The sequence below is a fragment of the Toxotes jaculatrix genome, chromosome 10 (genome assembly GCF_017976425.1).
Source record: "Toxotes jaculatrix isolate fToxJac2 chromosome 10, fToxJac2.pri, whole genome shotgun sequence".
Classification (NCBI taxonomy): Eukaryota; Metazoa; Chordata; class Actinopteri; family Toxotidae; genus Toxotes; species Toxotes jaculatrix.
In genome coordinates this window covers 15,102,156-15,123,493 of record NC_054403.1, presented here as the reverse complement: position 1 = coordinate 15,123,493, position 21,338 = coordinate 15,102,156, and the positions used below count along the sequence as shown (strand labels likewise).

Below are 21,338 nucleotides of genomic sequence, written 5' to 3'. Positions count from 1 at the left end.
ACTCTTTCAAAAGAATAGAAAGATATTCAAAGAAGGTGGATGAACACTGACGATATTCTGTTACATTGAAAAACACGAATGCATGAATGTCCCATGTTGCTCTCCAAGGTGCTGAAAAAGAAGAACCAAACGAATTTATCCAAATACAGCGTTTGGATAAAGTGTTTGGCAATGACAAGCAATAAGGGAATGCGTGATGGAAAACCTTTCTGACCTCTAGAGGAGAGTCTGGTTCATCCAGGATGCTCTTCTCACTCTGCATCCGCTGCATCGTCCCTGTAGAACTGGGATCCATTATCAGCACGTTCTGACTACCAGCTCTGCCGAACTTACAGTCACTCTTTCTGGAGTCAGTCGTCCTGCACACTTCGTAGTTGTACACGTGCTGGAGAGTCCCTGTCCCCAAAGTGTCTGAGTAACGTGGTGGATAATATGGAATCACAGGCAGATTGGAGTGATACAGGATGCGAGACTGTCTCCATCTGTAGATTCTGACTGATATAATAACAACTAAACACGTGATGAAGAGGAAGGAAACTACAGCCAGAGCCAGCACTAAGTAAAAAGTCAGGTTGTCATTGTACTCCTTGTCATGTGGAAAGTCAGTGAACTCCGACAGCACTTCAGGGAAGCTGTCCGCCACCGCCACGTTGACCATGACTGTAGCTGAACGAGAGGGCTGCCCGTTGTCCTCCACTATAACAGTCAGTCTCTGTTTGACTGCATCTTTATCACTGACTTGGCGGATAGTTCTGATTTCTCCATTCTGTAAGCCCACTTCAAACAGCGCCCTGTCTGTGGCTTTCTGCAGTTTATAGGACAGCCAGGCATTCTGTCCAGAGTCCACATCAACAGCCACCACTTTAGTCACCAGATAGCCAACATCTGCTGAACGAGGCACCATCTCAGCCACTACAGAGCCACCAGTCTGGACTGGGTACAGAACCTGAGGAGGGTTGTCGTTCTGGTCCTGCATCAGTATTTTCACTGTCACATTGCTACTGAGTGGAGGAGAGCCTCCATCCTGAGCTTTGACGCGGAAGTGGAAATCTTTGATCTGCTCGTAGTCAAAAGAGCGCACTGCATGGATGATTCCACTATCAGCACTAACGGACACATAGGAGGAGACTGGCACTCCGTTGACAGAGGACTCCTCCAGTATGTAAGAAACACGGGCATTCTGGTTCCAGTCAGCGTCTGTGGCTTTCACTGTGAATATAGAGAGGCCTGGTGTGTTGTTTTCTACAATGTAGGCCTCATATGAGCTCCTCTCAAAGACAGGCGCGTTGTCATTGACGTCAGAGATCTGTAAGGTGAGAGTGACGCTGCTGGAGAGGGAGGGCACTCCCTCATCAGAGCAGGCCACTGTTATATTGTACTCAGAGGCTCTCTCTCTGTCTAAATCACTGTCTGTGACAATGCTATAGATATTACTGGATGTGGATGTAATTGTAAATGGTATATATTTGTTGATCACACACCGAACCTTGCCATTTTCTTCGGAATCAGGATCATTTACACTCATTACTGCTACCACCGTATTGGAAGGGGAATCTTCTCCAACAGAATTTGATGATGAGATCATATTTATAACGGGACTGTTATCATTAATGTCGCCTACATCGATGATCACTTTGCTAGAATCAGATAGGCCTCCTCGATCTACTGCTTCTATATCAATTTCATAATTTCTGGCTTTTTCAAAGTCAATAGGCCCGTTTAAAATAAGGTGACCGTCTTCGTTGATGTGGAATAAATTTGAAGTGCCAATCATACTATTACTTATTATGTAACTAATCTCTCCATTCGAGCCTTTGTCTGCATCGGTAGCACTGACTTTGGTAATGATTGTTCCCTTCGGGGAATCTTCTTTGACACTTGCTTTGTATACGGTTTGCGTAAAAACAGGAGCGTTGTCATTAGCGTCTAGCACAGTAATATGAATCTGCATAGTCCCAGACCTTTGCGGCTCCCCTCCATCTACAGCCGTCAACAATAATGATGCAAACTCCTGTTTCTCTCTGTCCAGAGGTTTCTGTAAAATCATTTCCACCTTTTTAACACCATCAGATTGGCTGTGTAATTTAAGCATGAAATTGTCACTGGGCTTCAGTGTGTAGCTCTGAAGACCATTCAGCCCGATATCTGGGTCTAATGCTTTCTCCAGCATGAATTTAGAGCCGATGACTGCAGACTCGCTGATTTCAATGTTTTTCTCGTCTTTTTGGAATGAAGGAGCGTTGTCATTGATATCTGTGATTTCGACAGTAATCGGGAATATTTCTATTGGGCTTTCTAAAGCAATCTGAAAATGCAACGCGCAAGGCGTTGTCTGGCCACAGAGAGCCTCGCGGTCTATTCTCTCTTTGATGATCAGTAGTCCTTTTTCCTTGTTAAGCTGAATATGTTCTGCACTATCTCCCGTGTGAATACGAGCTCTACGCGCTTGCAGTCGTTTAACATCCAAACCTAAATCCTGAGCTATGTTACCGACCAAGGAACCTTTGGCCATTTCCTCGGGAATAGAGTAGCTGACCTGGCCGAGCACTGCGCTGAGACAGAGGACCGAGAAAAACAACAGTACTTGCCGTCTCATTGTTCTGTCAGACACCTCCGTCGAATCAAACTAACGTGCTCTCCTCCCTTTTTATACCAGCGTTACTGATGCAAATCAAATCCTCCAAAGTGTCAGTTTAATCATCAACCGACGATAAAATTATTCCAGTTTGATATTCCATGCATGTTTGTTCATCCACCGTCGACTGTGCGCTTATGCTTCTGAGTCTTTCTCCCTTGTGAGAGGACAAGGGGGTGTCCTAGTATAAGCATGGTTTTAAACGCCAAGACGCTAGTCAACAGCGGCCCACTGAGTTCACAACACGAAACTACACGAGATTAATAAGAAATACTGTTACCTTTGTTGCTACCTGTGTAGTCGCTGAATGAACGACCAAAAAACACACAATAGTGCTACTGTTTAAATGCACTGGCAAAATTATGCCAAATAGCATGATATTTGCCCAAAATTAATATTTAACCTAAAATGTGAAGGAAAGAGAAAGACTTTGAGGTAAAGAAGAAAGAAAGAAAAATGCAGAGACGTAAAATAAAAATAAAGTGATTTATCTTTCGCTGTCCGAGGTACTGAAATGGTATGGGATGTAAATTATATCACTGAGATTTTTTTTAAAGTATTAGTTTGAGCAATAGAAGTGTCATTCTAACCTCTAGAGGAGAGTCTGGTTCATCCAGGATGCTCTTCTCACTCTGTATCCGCTGCATCGTTCCTGTAGAACTGGGATCCATTATCAGCACGTTCTGACTACCAGCTCTGCCGAACTTACAGTCACTCTTTCTGGAGTCAGTCGTCCTGCACACCTCGTAATTGTACACGTGTTGGAGAGTCCCTGTCCCCAAAGTGTCTGAGTAACGTGGTGGATAATATGGAATCACAGGCAGATTGGAGTGATACAGGATGCGAGACTGTCTCCATCTGTAGATTTTGACTGATATAATAACAACTAAACAGGTGATGAAGAGGAAGGAAACTACAGCCAGAGCCAGCACTAAGTAAAAAGTCAGGTTGTCATTGTACTCCTTGTCGTGTGGAAAGTCAGTGAACTCCGACAACACTTCAGGGAAGCTGTCCGCCACCGCCACGTTGACAATGACTGTAGCTGAACGAGAGGGCTGCCCGTTGTCCTCCACTATAACAGTTAGTCTCTGTTTGACTGCATCTTTATCACTGACTTGGCGGATAGTTCTGATTTCTCCATTCTGTAAGCCCACTTCAAACAGCGCCCTGTCTGTGGCTTTCTGCAGTTTATAGGACAGCCAGGCATTCTGTCCAGAGTCCACATCAACAGCCACCACTTTAGTCACCAGATAGCCCACATCTGCTGAACGAGGCACCATCTCAGCCACCACAGAGCCACCAGTCTGGACTGGGTACAGAACCTGAGGAGGGTTGTCGTTCTGGTCCTGGATCAGTATTTTCACTGTCACATTGCTACTGAGTGGAGGAGAGCCTCCATCCTGCGCTTTGACGCGGAAGTGGAAATCTTTGATCTGCTCGTAGTCAAAAGAGCGCACTGCATGGATGACTCCACTATCAGCACTAACGGACACATAGGAGGAGACTGGCACTCCGTTGACAGAGGACTCCTCCAGTATGTAAGAAACACGCGCATTCTGGTTCCAGTCAGCGTCTGTGGCTTTGACTGTGAATATAGAGAGGCCTGGTGTGTTGTTTTCTACAATGTAGGCCTCATATGAGTTCCTCTCAAAGACAGGCGCGTTGTCATTGACGTCAGAGATCTGTAAGGTGAGAGTGACGCTGCTGGAGAGGGAGGGCACTCCCTCATCAGAGCAGGTCACTGTTATATTGTACTCAGAGGCTCTCTCTCTGTCTAAATCACTGTCTGTCACTAAGCTATAGAAATTATTTTCAGTAGACTTTAATAAGAACGGAATATTTTCATTTACTGTGCATTTAACTTTACCATTCTCCCCGTCGTCTAAGTCTTGAATGTTAATTATCGTTACGACAGTATGGCTTTTGATATCTTCGGAAATCACATTTGTTTTAGACATCACATCTATCAGCGGGTTATTATCATTCACATCTATAATGTCGACTATTACTTTGCACGTATCTGTCAGTCCTCCCTCGTCACTTGCACGTAGATTTATTTGATAATTTCTTGATTTTTCGTAGTCAATATTTCCAATCAATCTAACCTCGCCGGTATTTTCATTTACCTCAAACAAATGTCTGACATCATCTAAAGTGTTTCTGATCGAATATGTTATTCTTCCATTCGATCCCTGATCGGCATCTGATGCACTAACTGTAGTCACAACTGTGCCTTTGGGTGAATTTTCTGCAACGGTAGCTTTGTATACGGGCTTTGTGAAAACGGGCGCGTTATCATTTGCATCTAACACCGTAATAAGAATGTTCATTGTTCCAGACATACGAGGTTCTCCTCCATCCACGGCCGTCAACACGAGAGACAAATGCTCGCTTTTCTCTCTGTCAAGTGGTCGTTTCAGAATCATCTCGACATTCCTGGAGCCGTCTGCTTGATTGTGTAGCTTTAAAGCAAAATTATCTGTCGGTTCCAGGTGATAGGTTTGGAGACCATTACTTCCAACATCTAAATCCACCGCCCCTTCCAAATCAAATTTCGATCCGGTGACTGCAGACTCGCTTATTTTAAATTTAATGTCACGTTTCTCAAAGGTGGGTGGATTATCATTAACGTCCACGATCTCAACTACGATCCTGTAAAATTCAATGGGTTTGTCTAAGATAATTTGGAAGTGCAGAGCACAAGGCATCGTCTGTCCGCAGAGCGTTTCTCTGTCTATTCTTTCTTTGATAAGGAGGACTCCCCTGGCTTTATTCAGCTCAATGTATTCTCTGCTATCACCAAAGTAGACGCGAGCATTTCGTGATTTCAGCCTATCCACGTCTAAACCCAAATCTTCTGCTACATTCCCGACTACGGAACCCGCTGACATTTCTTCGTTAATGGAGTAGCTGACCTGGCCGTGCGCAGGACCGACAACAAGGAACGAGATGAAAAACAGTACTTGCCGTTTCATTGTTCTCCTCGATATTATGTTAAAGGCAGAAATAAACGTTTTTCGGTCGAATAAAATGTGAAAAAGATACCTCCAAGCAACAAGCAGAAAGTCAGAGCATATTCCTCAAAAAAGAAAGAAAATAGTCCAAGCGAGATGCGTGTTTTATTCTCGACTCTAACCCTTCGTGTGCTCTATCCTCTCCTCGCTGGCGTTTAAAGAGGGTGAGGACTGTTGACAATATATTCTTCCTGAGTAACACGCTGGACTACAGCGTCCCTAAGAGTTCATAATGTAAAACTGCAGGAAATGTGTTCAAATCAACCCCATTTGTAGCAGACTGATGGAGATTAAACCAGAATGATTTAATGATTTATATTGGGAAACATGAGTGCATTTCGTAAAATTTGATGATGTTGCATCTATCATTTTAACACAAGAAAGCTGCTGCATGAATTTCCTCAAAAGAGCAGTAAGTAGGATGCATGTACAGTAACAGTGAACACTCGCGGCTTCTTTCGACCAATTCTGTCACTGGTGCTGACATTTTACCTTGTAACAGCAACTGAATGCATGACATGGGAACTAAATACATATAGATGAAAAACAAAAAGAGCCCATTTAATGTAACAGTCTAACCTCTAGAGGAGAGTCTGGTTCATCCAGGATGCTCTTCTCATTCTGAATCCGCTGCATCGTCCCTGTAGAACTGGGATCCATTATCAGCACGTTCTGACTACCAGCTCTGCCGAACTTACAGTCACTCTTTCTGGAGTCAGTCGTCCTGCACACCTCGTAATTGTACACGTGTTGGAGTGTGCCTGTCCCCAAAGTGTCTGAGTAACGTGGTGGATAATATGGAATCACAGGCAGATTGGAGTGATACAGGATGCGAGACTGTCTCCATCTGTAGATTTTGACTGATATAATAACAACTAAACAGGTGATGAAGAGGAAGGAAACTACAGCCAGAGCCAGCACTAAGTAAAAAGTCAGGTTGTCATTGTACTCCTTGTCGTGTGGAAAGTCAGTGAACTCCGACAGCACTTCAGGGAAGCTGTCCGCCACCGCCACGTTCACAATGACTGTAGCTGAACGAGAGGGCTGCCCGTTGTCCTCCACTATAACAGTCAGTCTCTGTTTGACTGCATCTTTATCACTGACTTGGCGGATAGTTCTGATTTCTCCATTCTGTAAGCCCACTTCAAACAGCGCCCTGTCTGTGGCTTTCTGCAGTTTATAGGACAGCCAGGCATTCTGTCCAGAGTCCACATCAACAGCCACCACTTTAGTCACCAGATAGCCCACATCTGCTGAACGAGGCACCATCTCAGCCACCACAGAGCCACCAGTCTGGACTGGATACAGAACCTGAGGAGGGTTGTCGTTCTGGTCCTGGATCAGTATTTTCACTGTCACATTGCTGCTGAGTGGAGGAGAGCCTCCATCCTGAGCTTTGACGCGGAAGTGGAAATCTTTGATCTGCTCGTAGTCAAAAGAGCGCACTGCATGGATGACTCCACTATCAGCACTAACGGACACATAGGAGGAGACTGGCACTCCGTTCACAGAGGACTCCTCCAGTATGTAAGAAACACGGGCATTCTGGTTCCAGTCAGCGTCTGTGGCTTTGACTGTGAATATAGAGAGGCCTGGTGTGTTGTTTTCTACAATGTAGGCCTCATATGAGCTCCTCTCAAAGACAGGCGCGTTGTCATTGACGTCAGAGATCTGTAAGGTGAGAGTGACGCTGCTGGAGAGGGAGGGCACTCCCTCATCAGAGCAGGTCACTGTTATATTGTACTCAGAGGCTCTCTCTCTGTCTAAATCACTGTTTGTTAGTATGCTATAGAAATTATTGGAGGTACGTTTAATTTCAAACGGCATATTTTCATTTATTACGCACTGGACATTTCCATTAGTTTCAGAATCAGGGTCATTTACACTCATTAAAGCTATCACTGTTTTGTGGGCTGAATCCTCCGCTACTGAGCCTGATGTTGATATCATATTTACTACAGGGCTATTGTCGTTCACGTCAATTATATCAATTATTATTTTACTCGAATCAGACAGTCCGCCCTGATCAACCGCTTCTATGTCGATGTGATAATGCTTTTCTCTTTCATAATCTATTGGACCATCTAGTATCACATCGCCTTGACTATTAATGTGAAATAACTTTGAAACAGTATCCATGCTATTCCCGATGACATAGGTCACATCTCCGTTTGAGCCTTTGTCTGCATCAGAAGCACTGACCTTAGTAACGAGTGTTCCTGTCGCGGAGTTTTCTGTAATGCTTGCTTTGTAAACGGGTTTACTAAAGACAGGGGCATTGTCGTTTGCATCCAACACAGTCACATGAATCTGCATTGTTCCTGTCATCTGTGGTTCTCCTCCGTCCTCCGCTGTCAAAACTAATGATATGTGTTCCTGCTTCTCTCGGTCTAAAGGTTTTTGTAAGATCATTTCGACCTTTTTGCTGCCATCAGACTGAGAATGCAGTTTCAGCACAAAATTATCACTCGGCTTCAGGGTGTACCTCTGAAGACCATTCATTGCGATATCAGGGTCAATCGCTTTCTCTAACAAGAACTTGGAGCCGATCACTGCAGACTCGCTTATTTCAAATCTCCTCTCTTCCTTTTGGAATACCGGAGCGTTGTCATTAATATCGGTAATTTCTACAGTAACTGGGAATAATTCTAACGGGTTCTCTAACGTGATTTGAAAATGCAAAGCGCAAGGCGTTGTCTGTCTGCAGAGCGATTCTCGGTCTATTTTTTCTTTAATAAGGAGGACCCCCCTCTCTCTATTCAGCTCAATATACTGAGCACTGTCTCCCGTGTAGATACGAGCTTTGCCAGATTTAAGCCGTTTGGCATCTAAACCCAAATCTTGTGCGATGTTACCGACCAAAGAGCCCTTTGCCATTTCCTCCGGAATTGAGTAGCTGACCTGCCCGTTCGCGAAACTGAGGCAGAAAATGGAGATGAACAACAGTACTTGCCGTCTCATTGTTCTGTCCGATACAGCTGTCGCAAAACAAATACCGTGTGCTATTACGTTTTCGGAGTAAGACTCCACCTCACGTGAATTGAAAAAACGAAGAAAATTATGTTTGTAATCCACACATTAGTAAAACAGAAATCCGACATGAGACGTCCGTGGATAGTATGGTCTGATCGCCGAAGTGTGCATTCTATATCTGTGCCTGTGTCTCAGTATTATGCCAGAACGATGACTGGGAGGATCTGCTAAAAAACAACTCTCAACTGCAACACACTGGGCAACAGCGGCCCGAAGAGTTCAAATTGTGAAAGTACAGATGAAAAACAGCAATAATGGAATGCAAAGCCAAATGCCACATCCAGCGAGAAAATAACAACACCTGTTCAACTCAGAAATAAAAAAAAGAATAATGATAAATTAAACATATTAAAAAAATATTATAATCTATTTTTTAAAAACATAAATACTTATTGAAAGCATCATGGAAGCCAGTTCAGTTCATGTAAAATGTTGGATGCAGAAACTACCACAGAGAAGGAAAAGAGATACAGAGGAGCTGTCATTGTCGCTGTCCAAGGTGCTGTAATTTTGCTCGAATGATAGAACAAACGTATCAGTCTAATACTGAGTGTAAACACTTCATAGAAATAAACTCTATATGAGACCAACCTCTAGAGGAGAGTCTGGTTCATCCAGGATGCTCTTCTCACTCTGCATCCGCTGCATCGTCCCTGTAGAACTGGGATCCATTATCAGCACGTTCTGACTACCAGCTCTGCCGAACTTACAGTCACTCTTTCTGGAGTCAGTCGTCCTGCACACCTCGTAATTGTACACGTGTTGGAGAGTCCCTGTCCCCAAAGTGTCTGAGTAACGTGGTGGATAATATGGAATCACAGGCAGATTGGAGTGATACAGGATGCGAGACTGTCTCCATCTGTAGATTTTGACTGATATAATAACAACTAAACAGGTGATGAAGAGGAAGGAAACTACAGCCAGAGCCAGCACTAAGTAAAAAGTCAGGTTGTCATTGTACTCCTTGTCGTGTGGAAAGTCAGTGAACTCCGACAGCACTTCAGGGAAGCTGTCCGCCACCGCCACGTTGACAATGACTGTAGCTGAACGAGAGGGCTGCCCGTTGTCCTCCACTATAACAGTCAGTCTCTGTTTGACTGCATCTTTATCACTGACTTGGCGGATAGTTCTGATTTCTCCATTCTGTAAGCCCACTTCAAACAGCGCCCTGTCTGTGGCTTTCTGCAGTTTATAGGACAGCCAGGCATTCTGTCCAGAGTCCACATCAACAGCCACCACTTTAGTCACCAGATAGCCCACATCTGCTGAACGAGGCACCATCTCAGCCACCACAGAGCCACCAGTCTGGACTGGGTACAGAACCTGAGGAGGGTTGTCGTTCTGGTCCTGGATCAGTATTTTCACTGTCACATTGCTACTGAGTGGAGGAGAGCCTCCATCCTGCGCTTTGACGCGGAAGTGGAAATCTTTGATCTGCTCGTAGTCAAAAGAGCGCACTGCATGGATGACTCCACTATCAGCACTAACGGACACATAGGAGGACACTGGCACTCCGTTCACAGAGGACTCCTCCAGTATGTAAGAAACACGGGCATTCTGGTTCCAGTCAGCGTCTGTGGCTTTCACTGTGAATATAGAGAGGCCTGGTGTATTGTTTTCCGCAATGTAGGCCTCATATGAGCTCCTCTCAAAGACAGGCGCGTTGTCATTGACGTCAGAGATCTGTAAGGTGAGAGTGACGCTGCTGGAGAGGGAGGGCACTCCCTCATCAGAGCAGGTCACTGTTATATTGTACTGAGACGCGGCCTCTCTATCCAAAGCTACTTCTGTAACTAAACTATAAAATCCATTCATTGTGTTTTGTATTTTAAAGGGAATGTCATCATTAATATTACATTTTACTTCTCCATTCCTCTCAGAATCAGGGTCATTTACGCTCAGCATAGCAATCACAGTATTGTCAGGAGAGTCTTCTAAAATGCTGTCTGACTTAGAGAGTATTTTCAACTGAGGGCTGTTGTCATTGACATCAATAATATCAAGTAGAATCTTACTGGAATCAGAGAGACCACCATTATCTGTAGCCTCGATATCAATTTGGAAGAGCTTCGCTTTTTCATAATCTATTTCACCGATTAAAAAAACCTCTCCGGTTTTTCTATTGATCTGAAACAGATCGGACAAACGACGCTTGCTATTTGAAATCGCGTATGATAATTCTCCATTAGAGCCCCCATCTTTGTCAGAGGCACTAACAGTAATAACACTGGTGCCTCTTGGGGAATTCTCAGTTATTGTTGCCTTGTACACTGACTTAGTGAAAACCGGTGCGTTGTCGTTTGCATCTAACACGTTAACTGTTATCTGCATTGTGCCTGACATGCGCGGCTGACCGCCATCTAGAGCAGTTAATAATAGTGATATCTGTTCGTGCTGCTCTCGATCTAGAGGTTTCTGTAGGACCATTTCTACCTTTTTACTTCCGTCTGCTTGATTCTCTAGTTTCAGTGCAAAGTTGTTTGTTGGATTAAGCGAATAGCTTTGGAGACCGTTTGCACCAATGTCCGCATCGATGGCTTTCTCCAGAACAAATTTAGACCCAACGACGGCTGACTCGCTGATTTCAAAACGTTTCTCGCTCGATGCAAAACTGGGAGCATTGTCGTTTATGTCTGTGATTTCTATTGTTATGCGGAACAATTCCATCGGGTTTTCAAGAATCATCTGTAAATGTAAAGCGCAGGGCGTCGTTTCCCCGCACAACGTCTCTCTGTCTATTCTCTCCCTGATGAGGAGCACTCCCCTTTCTCTGTTCAGCTCGATGTATTCTGCGCTGTCTCCCGAATGAATACGAGCTCTGCCCGACTTGAGCCTTTTAAAATCTATCCCTAAATCCTGAGCGATATTACAGACAAGTGAACCTTTCTCCATCTCCTCAGGAATGGAGTAGCTGACCTGACCGAACACCGAGGTAACACCGAGGACCAAGATGAACAACAGTACTTGCCGTCTCATTATTTTGTCGGGGTATTCCTCTCTCCTTTTAATAAGACCGTAATCCATGCGAATATCCTAAAAATTCCCGATCGTACATCACAGAAATTATCAACAAAAAATAGCAGCGTTCCTTGTCCGTGAGCAGTTTTCTACTCAAACGAGGGCAGGCGGTTGGTGTCTGTTTTATTGTCTGCCATGTCACAATCTGAGGGGGAGGTACAGTTACCAGCCCTATCGAAGACTGCCACACTCTGGCCAATAGCGGCCCTTTCTGTTCAGTACACAAAACAGCACAAGATAGAGTAAGGGAGATGAGAATGTGGTTGATTATGGGAAAAAACAAAGCAAAACGTCACTATATTACTACTACTGCTGCGGCTGCGGCTGCTGCTGCTACTACTACTACTACTACAACAGCTAATAATAATAATAATAATAATTATTAGCTGCACTAGTAGCAGCACACCAGTATCTATTAGACAAAAAATCACGTCAAATCAGTAATACAACTCTTTCTCACCTAAACTAATAATGAAACGTGTTTGGCATTAGAATAAATAAAAAAATAAGAGTCATAAGAAAAACACAAATACGTCATGATTTCAAAGTTTCACTATTCAATTTAAACATTGCAGTCTAACCTCTAGAGGAGAGTCTGGTTCATCCAGGATGCTCTTCTCATTCTGAATCCGCTGCATCGTCCCTGTAGAACTGGGGTCCATTATCAGCACGTTCTGACTGCCAGCTCTGCCGAACTTACAGTCACTCTTTCTGGAGTCAGTCGTCCTGCACACCTCGTAATTGTACACGTGTTGGAGAGTCCCTGTCCCCAAAGTGTCTGAGTAACGTGGTGGATAATATGGAATCACAGGCAGATTGGAGTGATACAGGATGCGAGACTGTCTCCATCTGTAGATTTTGACTGATATAATAACAACTAAACAGGTGATGAAGAGGAAGGAAACTACAGCCAGAGCCAGCACTAAGTAAAAAGTCAGGTTGTCATTGTACTCCTTGTCGTGTGGAAAGTCAGTGAACTCCGACAGCACTTCAGGGAAGCTGTCCGCCACCGCCACGTTGACAATGACTGTAGCTGAACGAGACGGCTGCCCGTTGTCCTCCACTATAACAGTCAGTCTCTGTTTGACTGCATCTTTATCACTGACTTGGCGGATAGTTCTGATTTCTCCATTCTGTAAGCCCACTTCAAACAGCGCCCTGTCTGTGGCTTTCTGCAGTTTATAGGACAGCCAGGCATTCTGTCCAGAGTCCACATCAACAGCCACCACTTTAGTCACCAGATAGCCCACATCTGCTGAACGAGGCACCATCTCAGCCACCACAGAGCCACCAGTCTGGACTGGGTACAGAACCTGAGGAGGGTTGTCGTTCTGGTCCTGGATCAGTATTTTCACTGTCACATTGCTACTGAGTGGAGGAGAGCCTCCATCCTGCGCTTTGACGCGGAAGTGGAAATCTTTGATCTGCTCGTAGTCAAAAGAGCGCACTGCATGGATGACTCCACTATCAGCACTAACGGACACATAGGAGGAGACTGGCACTCCGTTGACAGAGGACTCCTCCAGTATGTAAGAAACACGCGCATTCTGGTTCCAGTCAGCGTCTGTGGCTTTGACTGTGAATATAGAGAGGCCTGGTGTGTTGTTTTCTACAATGTAGGCCTCATATGAGCTCCTCTCAAAGACAGGCGCGTTGTCATTGACGTCAGAGATCTGTAAGGTGAGAGTGACGCTGCTGGAGAGGGAGGGCACTCCCTCATCAGAGCAGGTCACTGTTATATTGTACTCAGAGGCTCTCTCTCTGTCTAAATCACTGTCTGTCACTAAGCTATAGAAATTATTTGATGTCGACATTATAGTTAAAGGGGTGTTATCGTTGATAAAACAATGAACTCTACCGTTTTCATTTGAATCTGGGTCTTGAACATTCATCATTGCTACAACAGTTTTCGGCTCAGAATGTTCAGATATCATGTTTGATTTTGACATTATATTAATAGTTGGTTTGTTGTCGTTCATATCCACCACTTCAACGATGACTTTACATGAATCTGTAAGTCCCCCATCATCACTTGCACGTATATTAATATGGTAATTCCGGGCATTTTCATAATCGATATTTCCAGTCAATCTAATTTCTCCGCTGTCTTCGTTTATCTGGAACAGCGCATGTGCTTGATCTAAACTGTTCGTGATGGAGTATTTTATCCTTCCATTTGTTCCATAATCTGCATCTGATGCAGTGACGCTGGTGACAACCGTCCCTTCTGGGGCGTTTTCAAAAACAGTGGCCGTGTAGGTGGACTGTGAAAAAACAGGTGCGTTATCGTTCACATCTAACACTGTGATGAAAATCCGAATTGTTCCCGACATTTGCGGGTCTCCTCCATCAAAAGCTGTTAAAACTAAAGATATCAACTCATCCTTTTCTCTGTCGAGGGGCTTCTGTAAAATCATCTCAGCTTTTTCTGTTCTATCACCTTGACTGTCCCGTTTAAGTACAAAATTATCAGTAGGCTTAAGCTCGTATTTTTGAAGACCGTTTTTGCCGACATCGAGATCTATTGCTCTGTCTAATACAAATTTTGCTCCAATTACAGCAGATTCGCTGATTTTGAAACTGACTTCATTTTTTTCAAAAGTGGGAGGATTGTCATTTATATCTGTAATCTCGACTGTGATGCTGTAAAACTCCATAGGATTCTCTAAAATAAGCTGAAAATGTAAAGCACAAGGCGTCGTTTGTCTGCAAATCGCCTCTCTGTCTATTCTGTCTTTGACTAGGAGGACTCCTCGTTCTTTATTCAGCTCGATGTATCCCGCACTGTCTCCTGTATAAAGGCGAGCTTTACCTGACTTCAGCCGTTTTACATCCAAACCCAAATCCTGAGCAATATTGCCGACCAAAGAGCCACTCGGCATCTCCTCAGGGATGGAGTAACTGACCTGGCCGAGCACTGAACGGAGATAAAGGGCCAAGAAAAACAACAGTACTCGCCGTCTCATTGTTCTGTCCGACATTTTCCTCGCGAAATTCAATAGAACGAAATATGCTCCACAATCGTTGCGTATTTATGGTCCATTACATTTTATGCAAAAAAACAAGGTTCCACTCCATAATCGCCCACATCGGTCAATGAAAAAAAAAACGAGCTACTGCACTATCGTCGTTTAAGTGTACGCCGACGTTGTAACCCAATGTCTTTCTTTCTCTCTCTCTGATATCATCATGATGGGGGAGGTTTCTCTCTAAATCTGCCGTGAAACATCTACACACTAGTCAACAGCGGCCCTAAGAGTACAGAGAAATGAACTACAGAAAAGGCCTGAAGATTTAAAGATGCACACGAGTGAATTCTTTTGTTATATGTACCACCAATGAGCAATGAGCAATGAGTAATGAGTAGATAGACAGACAGACAGTTAAATAGACAGATAGATATATATATATAATACTATATAAGATAGATACTAAAAAATGTTTTTCGTGTACAACCAACAGCGGAGCGATTAAGTGCTATGTACTAGTCTATAATTACTCAACAAAATTATCATGAAGTAACAATATATCCAAGCAAATTCCAAACTCACCAGCAGATACAAACACACACACATACATTCGCAAACACACATGCCACTGAAAACAGCTTGAACTGAAAAAAGAAAAAAAAAAGGTCCTGGGCGATAAGAGTGCCTCTGTCCATGGTGCTGACGGCAGACTAGTGATAAGTGGCGCCTGGTATCAGTTATGGGAAAACATGCAAATATGTAACAATTACAAATGAGCCCCCAAATAACCAACCTCTAGAGGAGAGTCTGGTTCATCCAGGATGCTCTTCTCACTCTGAATCCGCTGCATCGTTCCTGTAGAACTGGGATCCATTATCAGCACGTTCTGACTACCAGCTCTGCCGAACTTACAGTCACTCTTTCTGGAGTCAGTCGTCCTGCACACCTCGTAATTGTACACGTGTTGGAGAGTCCCTGTCCCCAAAGTGTCTGAGTAACGTGGTGGATAATATGGAATCACAGGCAGATTGGACTGATACAGGATGCGAGACTGTCTCCATCTGTAGATTCTGACTGATATAATAACAACTAAACACGTGATGAAGAGGAAGGAAACTACAGCCAGAGCAAGCACTAAGTAAAAAGTCAGGTTGTCATTGTACTCCTTGTCGTGTGGAAAGTCAGTGAACTCCGACAGCACTTCAGGGAAGCTGTCCGCCACCGCCACGTTGACAATGACTGTAGCTGAACGAGAGGGCTGCCCGTTGTCCTCCACTATAACAGTCAGTCTCTGTTTGACTGCATCTTTATCACTGACTTGGCGGATAGTTCTGATTTCTCCATTCTGTAAGCCCACTTCAAACAGCGCCCTGTCTGTGGCTTTCTGCAGTTTATAGGACAGCCAGGCATTCTGTCCAGAGTCCACATCAACAGCCACCACTTTAGTCACCAGGTAGCCCACATCTGCTGAACGAGGCACCATCTCAGCCACCACAGAGCCACCAGTCTGGACTGGGTAAAGAACCTGAGGAGGGTTGTCGTTCTGGTCCTGGATCAGTATTTTCACTGTCACATTGCTACTGAGTGGAGGAGAGCCTCCATCCTGCGCTTTGACGCGGAAGTGGAAATCTTTGATCTGCTCGTAGTCAAAAGAGCGCACTGCATGGATGACTCCACTATCAGCACTAACGGACACATAGGAGGAGACTGGCACTCCGTTGACAGAGGACTCCTCCAGTATGTAAGAAACACGGGCATTCTGGTTCCAGTCAGCATCTGTGGCTTTCACTGTGAATATAGAGAGGCCTGGTGTGTTGTTTTCTACAATGTAGGCCTCATATGAGCTCCTCTCAAAGACAGGCGCGTTGTCATTGACGTCAGAGATCTGTAAGGTGAGAGTGACGCTGCTGGAGAGGGAGGGCACTCCCTCATCAGAGCAGGTCACTGTTATATTGTACTCAGAGGCTCTCTCTCTGTCTAAAGCGACTTCTGTAACTAAAGTATAAAATCCATTTAATGTAGTTTGTATTTTAAAAGGAATGTTATCGTCTATATGACACTCTACCTTTCCATTGTTCTCTGAATCTGGATCGTTTACGCTCAGCATGGCAATCACAGTGTTTGGAGGCGAGTCCTCGAATATGGACTCTGATTTAGAAACAATGTTTATGTGAGGTTTATTATCATTTATATCAATAACATCAACTATGACTTTCGCGGAGTCAGAGAGTCCACCGCTGTCTACAACTTCAACATCGATTTGATAAATGTTTGCCTTTTCATAATCTATTTCGCCTTTCAGTATAATTTCACCAGTTTTCGAGTCAATCCTAAACAGTTCATATAAAAGGCGTTTGCTGGGTGATATTAAATATGAAACTTCTCCGTTCGAGCCAATGTCTTTATCAGATGCACTAACAGTCGTCACGCTGGTGCCTTTTGGAGAATTTTCTAGTATTTTTGCTCTGTACAGCGGTTTAGCGAATGTAGGTGCGTTGTCGTTCGCATCCAATACGTTGACAAATATCTGCATTGTGCCTGACATCTGCGGCTCTCCTCCATCTATGGCGGTTAGTAACAATGAAAGCCGTTCTTGCTTTTCTCGATCTAGTGGTTTCTGTAGCACCATCTCTACCTTTTTACTTCCGTCTGCCTGATTTTCTAATTTTAATACGAAGTTATCAGCTGGAGTAAGTGAGTATTGTTGTAAGCCGTTCATCCCAATGTCGGAGTCCATGGCTCTCTCTAAGACGAATTTCGACCCTACAACAGCGGACTCGCTAATTTCAAAGCGTTTTTCTGCGTTTGTGAAACTGGGAGTATTATCGTTTATATCGGTGATTTCCACTGTAACACGAAACAATTCCATTGGATTTTCCAGAATTAACTGGAAATGTAAAGCGCAAGGCGTCGTCTCACCACATAAAGCCTCCCTGTCTATCCTCTCTTGGATAAGGAGGACTCCTCTGTCTTTATTCAGCCCGATGTATTCTGCACCGCCTCCTGTATAGACACGAGCTTTACCCGATTTCAACCTCTTCAGATCTAAACCTAAGTCATTCGCTATGTTGCCAACCACAGAGCCTTTGGCCATTTCTTCGGGAATGGAGTAGCTGACCTGCCCGAGCACGTAGCTGAGACACAGGACCGAGAGGAACAACAGTACTTGCCGTCTCATTGTTCTGTCCGTCATTTTGTTTCCTGCACCATTAAAAGAGAAGTATTCCAATTGCAGTCGGTGCGAGGATAGATAGCAAAGAGGAAAAAACAACGTCCACAATCCAACTATAGAAAGCAAAATAATATATCCAGTTACGCCATTCGTCGCAGTGCTCCTTTTGAGCGCCGACTGTGCCTTCTGCCTTTCTCTGATTGTGTCCAACGCTTTCGACTCGAAGGGGCAGGACACAGACAAAAATAACATCTAGTTAAATAGCAACACGCTTGCCAACAGCGACCCTTTGAGTTGAAAATACAAATTACAACAAGTAATATCAAACAGAATGAGTTTAGTGCGAAGTCACACTGTTAATGAAGCGGATCTGAGACCACAACACATTTGGTTGGTGATTTAGCACACTTTAAAGTCGGATACTAAATACTTTGATAATATAGTGTACAAGTGTTTTGGAACATATTTGAGTACAGCAAATAGAAAAGAAGTGTTTTTATATTGTAGTTGATAAAAGAGCTGAAAACAAGACAAAAATTAATACAACTGGAGTAAGTCGTGTTAAGTGTCGCTGTCCATGGTGCTGAATAGCAACTCTATAACACTGCCTCAACATCTCAGGCGTTAATATACGGTTTCCACAGAATCCTGCTGAAAGCTATTCTTTGAATTTGAAATTTGATAATGCCCGAATACCTTGACCTTGATTTGCATACAAAATGAAAAAAATGGTTGTTACTGTTTTCTAACCTCTAGAGGAGAGTCTGGTTCATCCAGGATGCTCTTCTCACTCTGCACCCGCTGCATCGTCCCTGTAGAACTGGGGTCCATTATCAGCACGTTCTGACTACCAGCTCTGCCGAACTTACAGTCACTCTTTCTGGAGTCAGTCGTCCTGCACACCTCGTAATTGTACACGTGTTGGAGAGTCCCTGTCCCCAAAGTGTCCGAGTAACGTGGTGGATAATATGGAATCACAGGCAGATTGGAGTGATACAGGATGCGAGACTGTCTCCATCTGTAGATTTTGACTGATATAATAACAACTAAACAGGTGATGAAGAGGAAGGAAACTACAGCCAGAGCCAGCACTAAGTAAAAAGTCAGGTTGTCATTGTACTCCTTGTCGTGTGGAAAGTCAGTGAACTCCGATAGCACTTCAGGGAAGCTGTCCGCCACCGCCACGTTGACAATGACTGTAGCTGAACGAGAGGGCTGCCCGTTGTCCTCCACTATAACAGTCAGTCTCTGTTTGACTGCATCTTTATCACTGACTTGGCGGATAGTTCTGATTTCTCCATTCTGTAAGCCCACTTCAAACAGCGCCCTGTCTGTGGCTTTCTGCAGTTTATAGGACAGCCAGGCATTCTGTCCAGAGTCCACATCAACAGCCACCACTTTAGTCACCAGATAGCCCACATCTGCTGAACGAGGCACCATCTCAGCCACCACAGAGCCACCAGTCTGGACTGGGTACAGAACCTGAGGAGGGTTGTCGTTCTGGTCCTGGATCAGTATTTTCACAGTCACATTGCTACTGAGTGGAGGAGAGCCTCCATCCTGAGCTTTGACGCGGAAGTGGAAGTCTTTGATCTGCTCGTAGTCAAAAGAGCGCACTGCATGGATGATTCCACTATCAGCACTAACGGACACATAGGAGGAGACTGGCACTCCGTTCACAGAGGACTCCTCCAGTATGTAAGACACACGGGCATTCTGGTTCCAGTCAGCGTCTGTGGCTTTGACTGTGAATATAGAGAGGCCTGGTGTGTTGTTTTCTACAATGTAGGCCTCATATGAGCTCCTCTCAAAGACAGGCGCGTTGTCATTGACGTCAGAGATCTGTAAGGTGAGAGTGACGCTGCTGGAGAGGGAGGGCACTCCCTCATCAGAGCAGGTCACTGTTATATTGTACTCAGAGGCTCTCTCTCTGTCTAAATCACTGTCTGTCACTAGGCTAAAGAATTTTTTCGACGTTGTTTTCATCAGAAACGGCACGTGTTCTTCGATATTACATGCGACTTTTCCATTTTCTCCTGAGTCAGGATCTTGAACATTAAATATAGTTACCACAGTCCCTGGCTTAGAGTTTTCTGATATTGAATTCGTTTTAGACATGATATTAATAGATGGGTGATTGTCGTTCGTATCGGTCACTTCAACAATAATCTTACACGAATCTGTTAGTCCTCCATCATCACTAGCTTGTACGTGTATTTCATAGTGCTGTGCCTTTTCATAATCCAGGTTTCCAGTTAAAGATACCACACCGCTGTCTTCGTCGATTCTAAACATAACAGGGACATCATCCAGCGTATTTGTTATAGAATAGGACACTTTTCCATAGGAACCTTCGTCTGCATCTACAGCACTAACGGTACTCAGAATTGTGCCCTTTGGAGCAATCTCCGTAATAATTGCCTTATATATTTCCTGCGTAAATACTGGTGAATTGTCATTAGCGTCTAGTACAGAAATTTCTACTCGCATTGTTCCCGACAGCTGAGGATCACCACCATCAGTAGCTGTGAGTGTTAAAGAAAGGTGCTCTTGCGTCTCTCTGTCTAGCTGTCTTTGCAAAACCATCTCTACTTTTTTACTCCCATCTTGCTGATTTTGGAGTTTCAGATGAAAGTTGTCTGTAGGTTTAAGCGAATAACTCTGCAATCCGTTAACACCCACATCTAGATCCATAGCTCTCTCTAGCACAAATTTCGCTCCGATCGCAGCCGACTCACTAATCCTAAATTTCATCTCATCCTTTTTGAAGCTGGGTGCGTTATCGTTAATGTCATTTATTTCGACTGTAACTGTATAGAATTCAATCGGGTCCTCCAGCGTAATTTGAAGATGTAAAGCGCAAGGTGTTGTCTGTCCGCAGAGCGCCTCTCTGTCGATTCTCTCTTTCACAAGCAGGGCTCCTCTGTCTTTATTCAGCTCGATGTATTCTGCATTGTCCTCTGTATAAATGCGAGCTTTACCCGACTTCAGTCTTTTCACGTCTAACCCTAAATCCTGCGCTATGTTGCCAACGAGAGAGCCTTTTGTCATCTCCTCGGGAATGGAGTAGGTGACCTGCCCGAACACTGAGCTGAGGGAAAAAATCGAGACAAACAACAGTACTTGCCGTCTCATTGTTCTGCCCCACATTTTATCTGCCACAAATCCTGGAGATGCAAAGAGCGCTGTATTCCAAAGCGTCAAGTTTCCTCAATCAGAACGTGTTCCAGAGGAAGACTGATTATGTCCGTGTTTCTTAGATCCGAAATAAATAAAGCACAGCGCGAATATGTCCGAGCTCATGTAACGACGCCTGTGTGCTGTGTGTGTGTCTGTCTCTTTCTCTGTTTAATATAACGAAATGAACGGGGAAGGTTCTGCATTGGTCAACAGCGGCCCTGAGAGTCCAAAGATCTGCACTGCAGGAAACTACACTCTGAGCAGTAAGAGGTTCACTATGAAGGAATAAATAGGACCTGCAACCTCGGTACTTATTC

General features: G+C 44.2%; 6 protein-coding genes across 12 annotated transcripts in view; all 6 read right to left on the bottom strand.

Annotated features, from left to right (window-relative positions):
- Nucleotides 1–21,338, bottom strand: part of LOC121188170 (protocadherin gamma-A4-like) — a 205,088-nt gene that overhangs the window by 64,159 nt on the left and 119,591 nt on the right. Inside the window, exon 1 of one of the 7 annotated variants that reach the window (XM_041047781.1) lies at nt 3,226–5,619. The exons of 5 other annotated variants lie outside the window; for them this stretch is intronic. In XM_041047781.1, coding sequence (XP_040903715.1) covers nt 3,226–5,610 — 2,385 coding nt within the window. In that variant the 5' untranslated portion in view covers nt 5,611–5,619. Of the gene's footprint in view, nt 1–214; nt 2,609–3,225; nt 5,620–21,338 lie in introns of those variants that run through there. One more of the 7 variants, XM_041047782.1, reaches the window with a different exon arrangement.
- On the bottom strand, nt 6,211–8,619 carry LOC121188188 (protocadherin beta-16-like). The gene has a single exon (XM_041047801.1). It carries the CDS (start codon nt 8,608–8,610, stop codon nt 6,211–6,213), a length of 2,400 nt encoding a protein of 799 aa, XP_040903735.1. The 5' UTR covers nt 8,611–8,619.
- Nucleotides 9,259–11,719, bottom strand: LOC121188173 (protocadherin beta-16-like). The gene has a single exon (XM_041047785.1). The coding sequence runs from the start codon at nt 11,704–11,706 to the stop codon at nt 9,259–9,261; it is 2,448 nt and encodes an 815-aa protein (XP_040903719.1). The 5' UTR covers nt 11,707–11,719.
- LOC121188889 (protocadherin beta-16-like) lies at nt 12,258–14,681 on the bottom strand. The gene has a single exon (XM_041048836.1). The coding sequence runs from the start codon at nt 14,679–14,681 to the stop codon at nt 12,258–12,260; it is 2,424 nt and encodes an 807-aa protein (XP_040904770.1).
- On the bottom strand, nt 15,436–17,990 carry LOC121188888 (protocadherin beta-16-like). Its single transcript, XM_041048835.1, has 4 exons — nt 17,986–17,990; nt 17,531–17,803; nt 17,098–17,105; nt 15,436–16,235 (listed from the first exon to the last, which is right to left on the bottom strand). The coding sequence occupies exons 1-4, from the start codon at nt 17,988–17,990 to the stop codon at nt 15,436–15,438; spliced, it is 1,086 nt and encodes a 361-aa protein (XP_040904769.1).
- On the bottom strand, nt 18,577–20,991 carry LOC121188887 (protocadherin beta-16-like). The gene has a single exon (XM_041048834.1). The coding sequence runs from the start codon at nt 20,989–20,991 to the stop codon at nt 18,577–18,579; it is 2,415 nt and encodes an 804-aa protein (XP_040904768.1).

What these genes read in the sequence shown, in the direction of transcription:
- LOC121188188 (XM_041047801.1), bottom strand. Translation starts at nt 8,610, where the DNA reads ATGAGACGGCAAGTACTGTTGTTCATCTCCATTTTCTGCCTCAGTTTC.
- LOC121188173 (XM_041047785.1), bottom strand. Translation starts at nt 11,706, where the DNA reads ATGGATTACGGTCTTATTAAAAGGAGAGAGGAATACCCCGACAAAATA.
- LOC121188889 (XM_041048836.1), bottom strand. Translation starts at nt 14,681, where the DNA reads ATGTCGGACAGAACAATGAGACGGCGAGTACTGTTGTTTTTCTTGGCC.
- LOC121188887 (XM_041048834.1), bottom strand. Translation starts at nt 20,991, where the DNA reads ATGTGGGGCAGAACAATGAGACGGCAAGTACTGTTGTTTGTCTCGATT.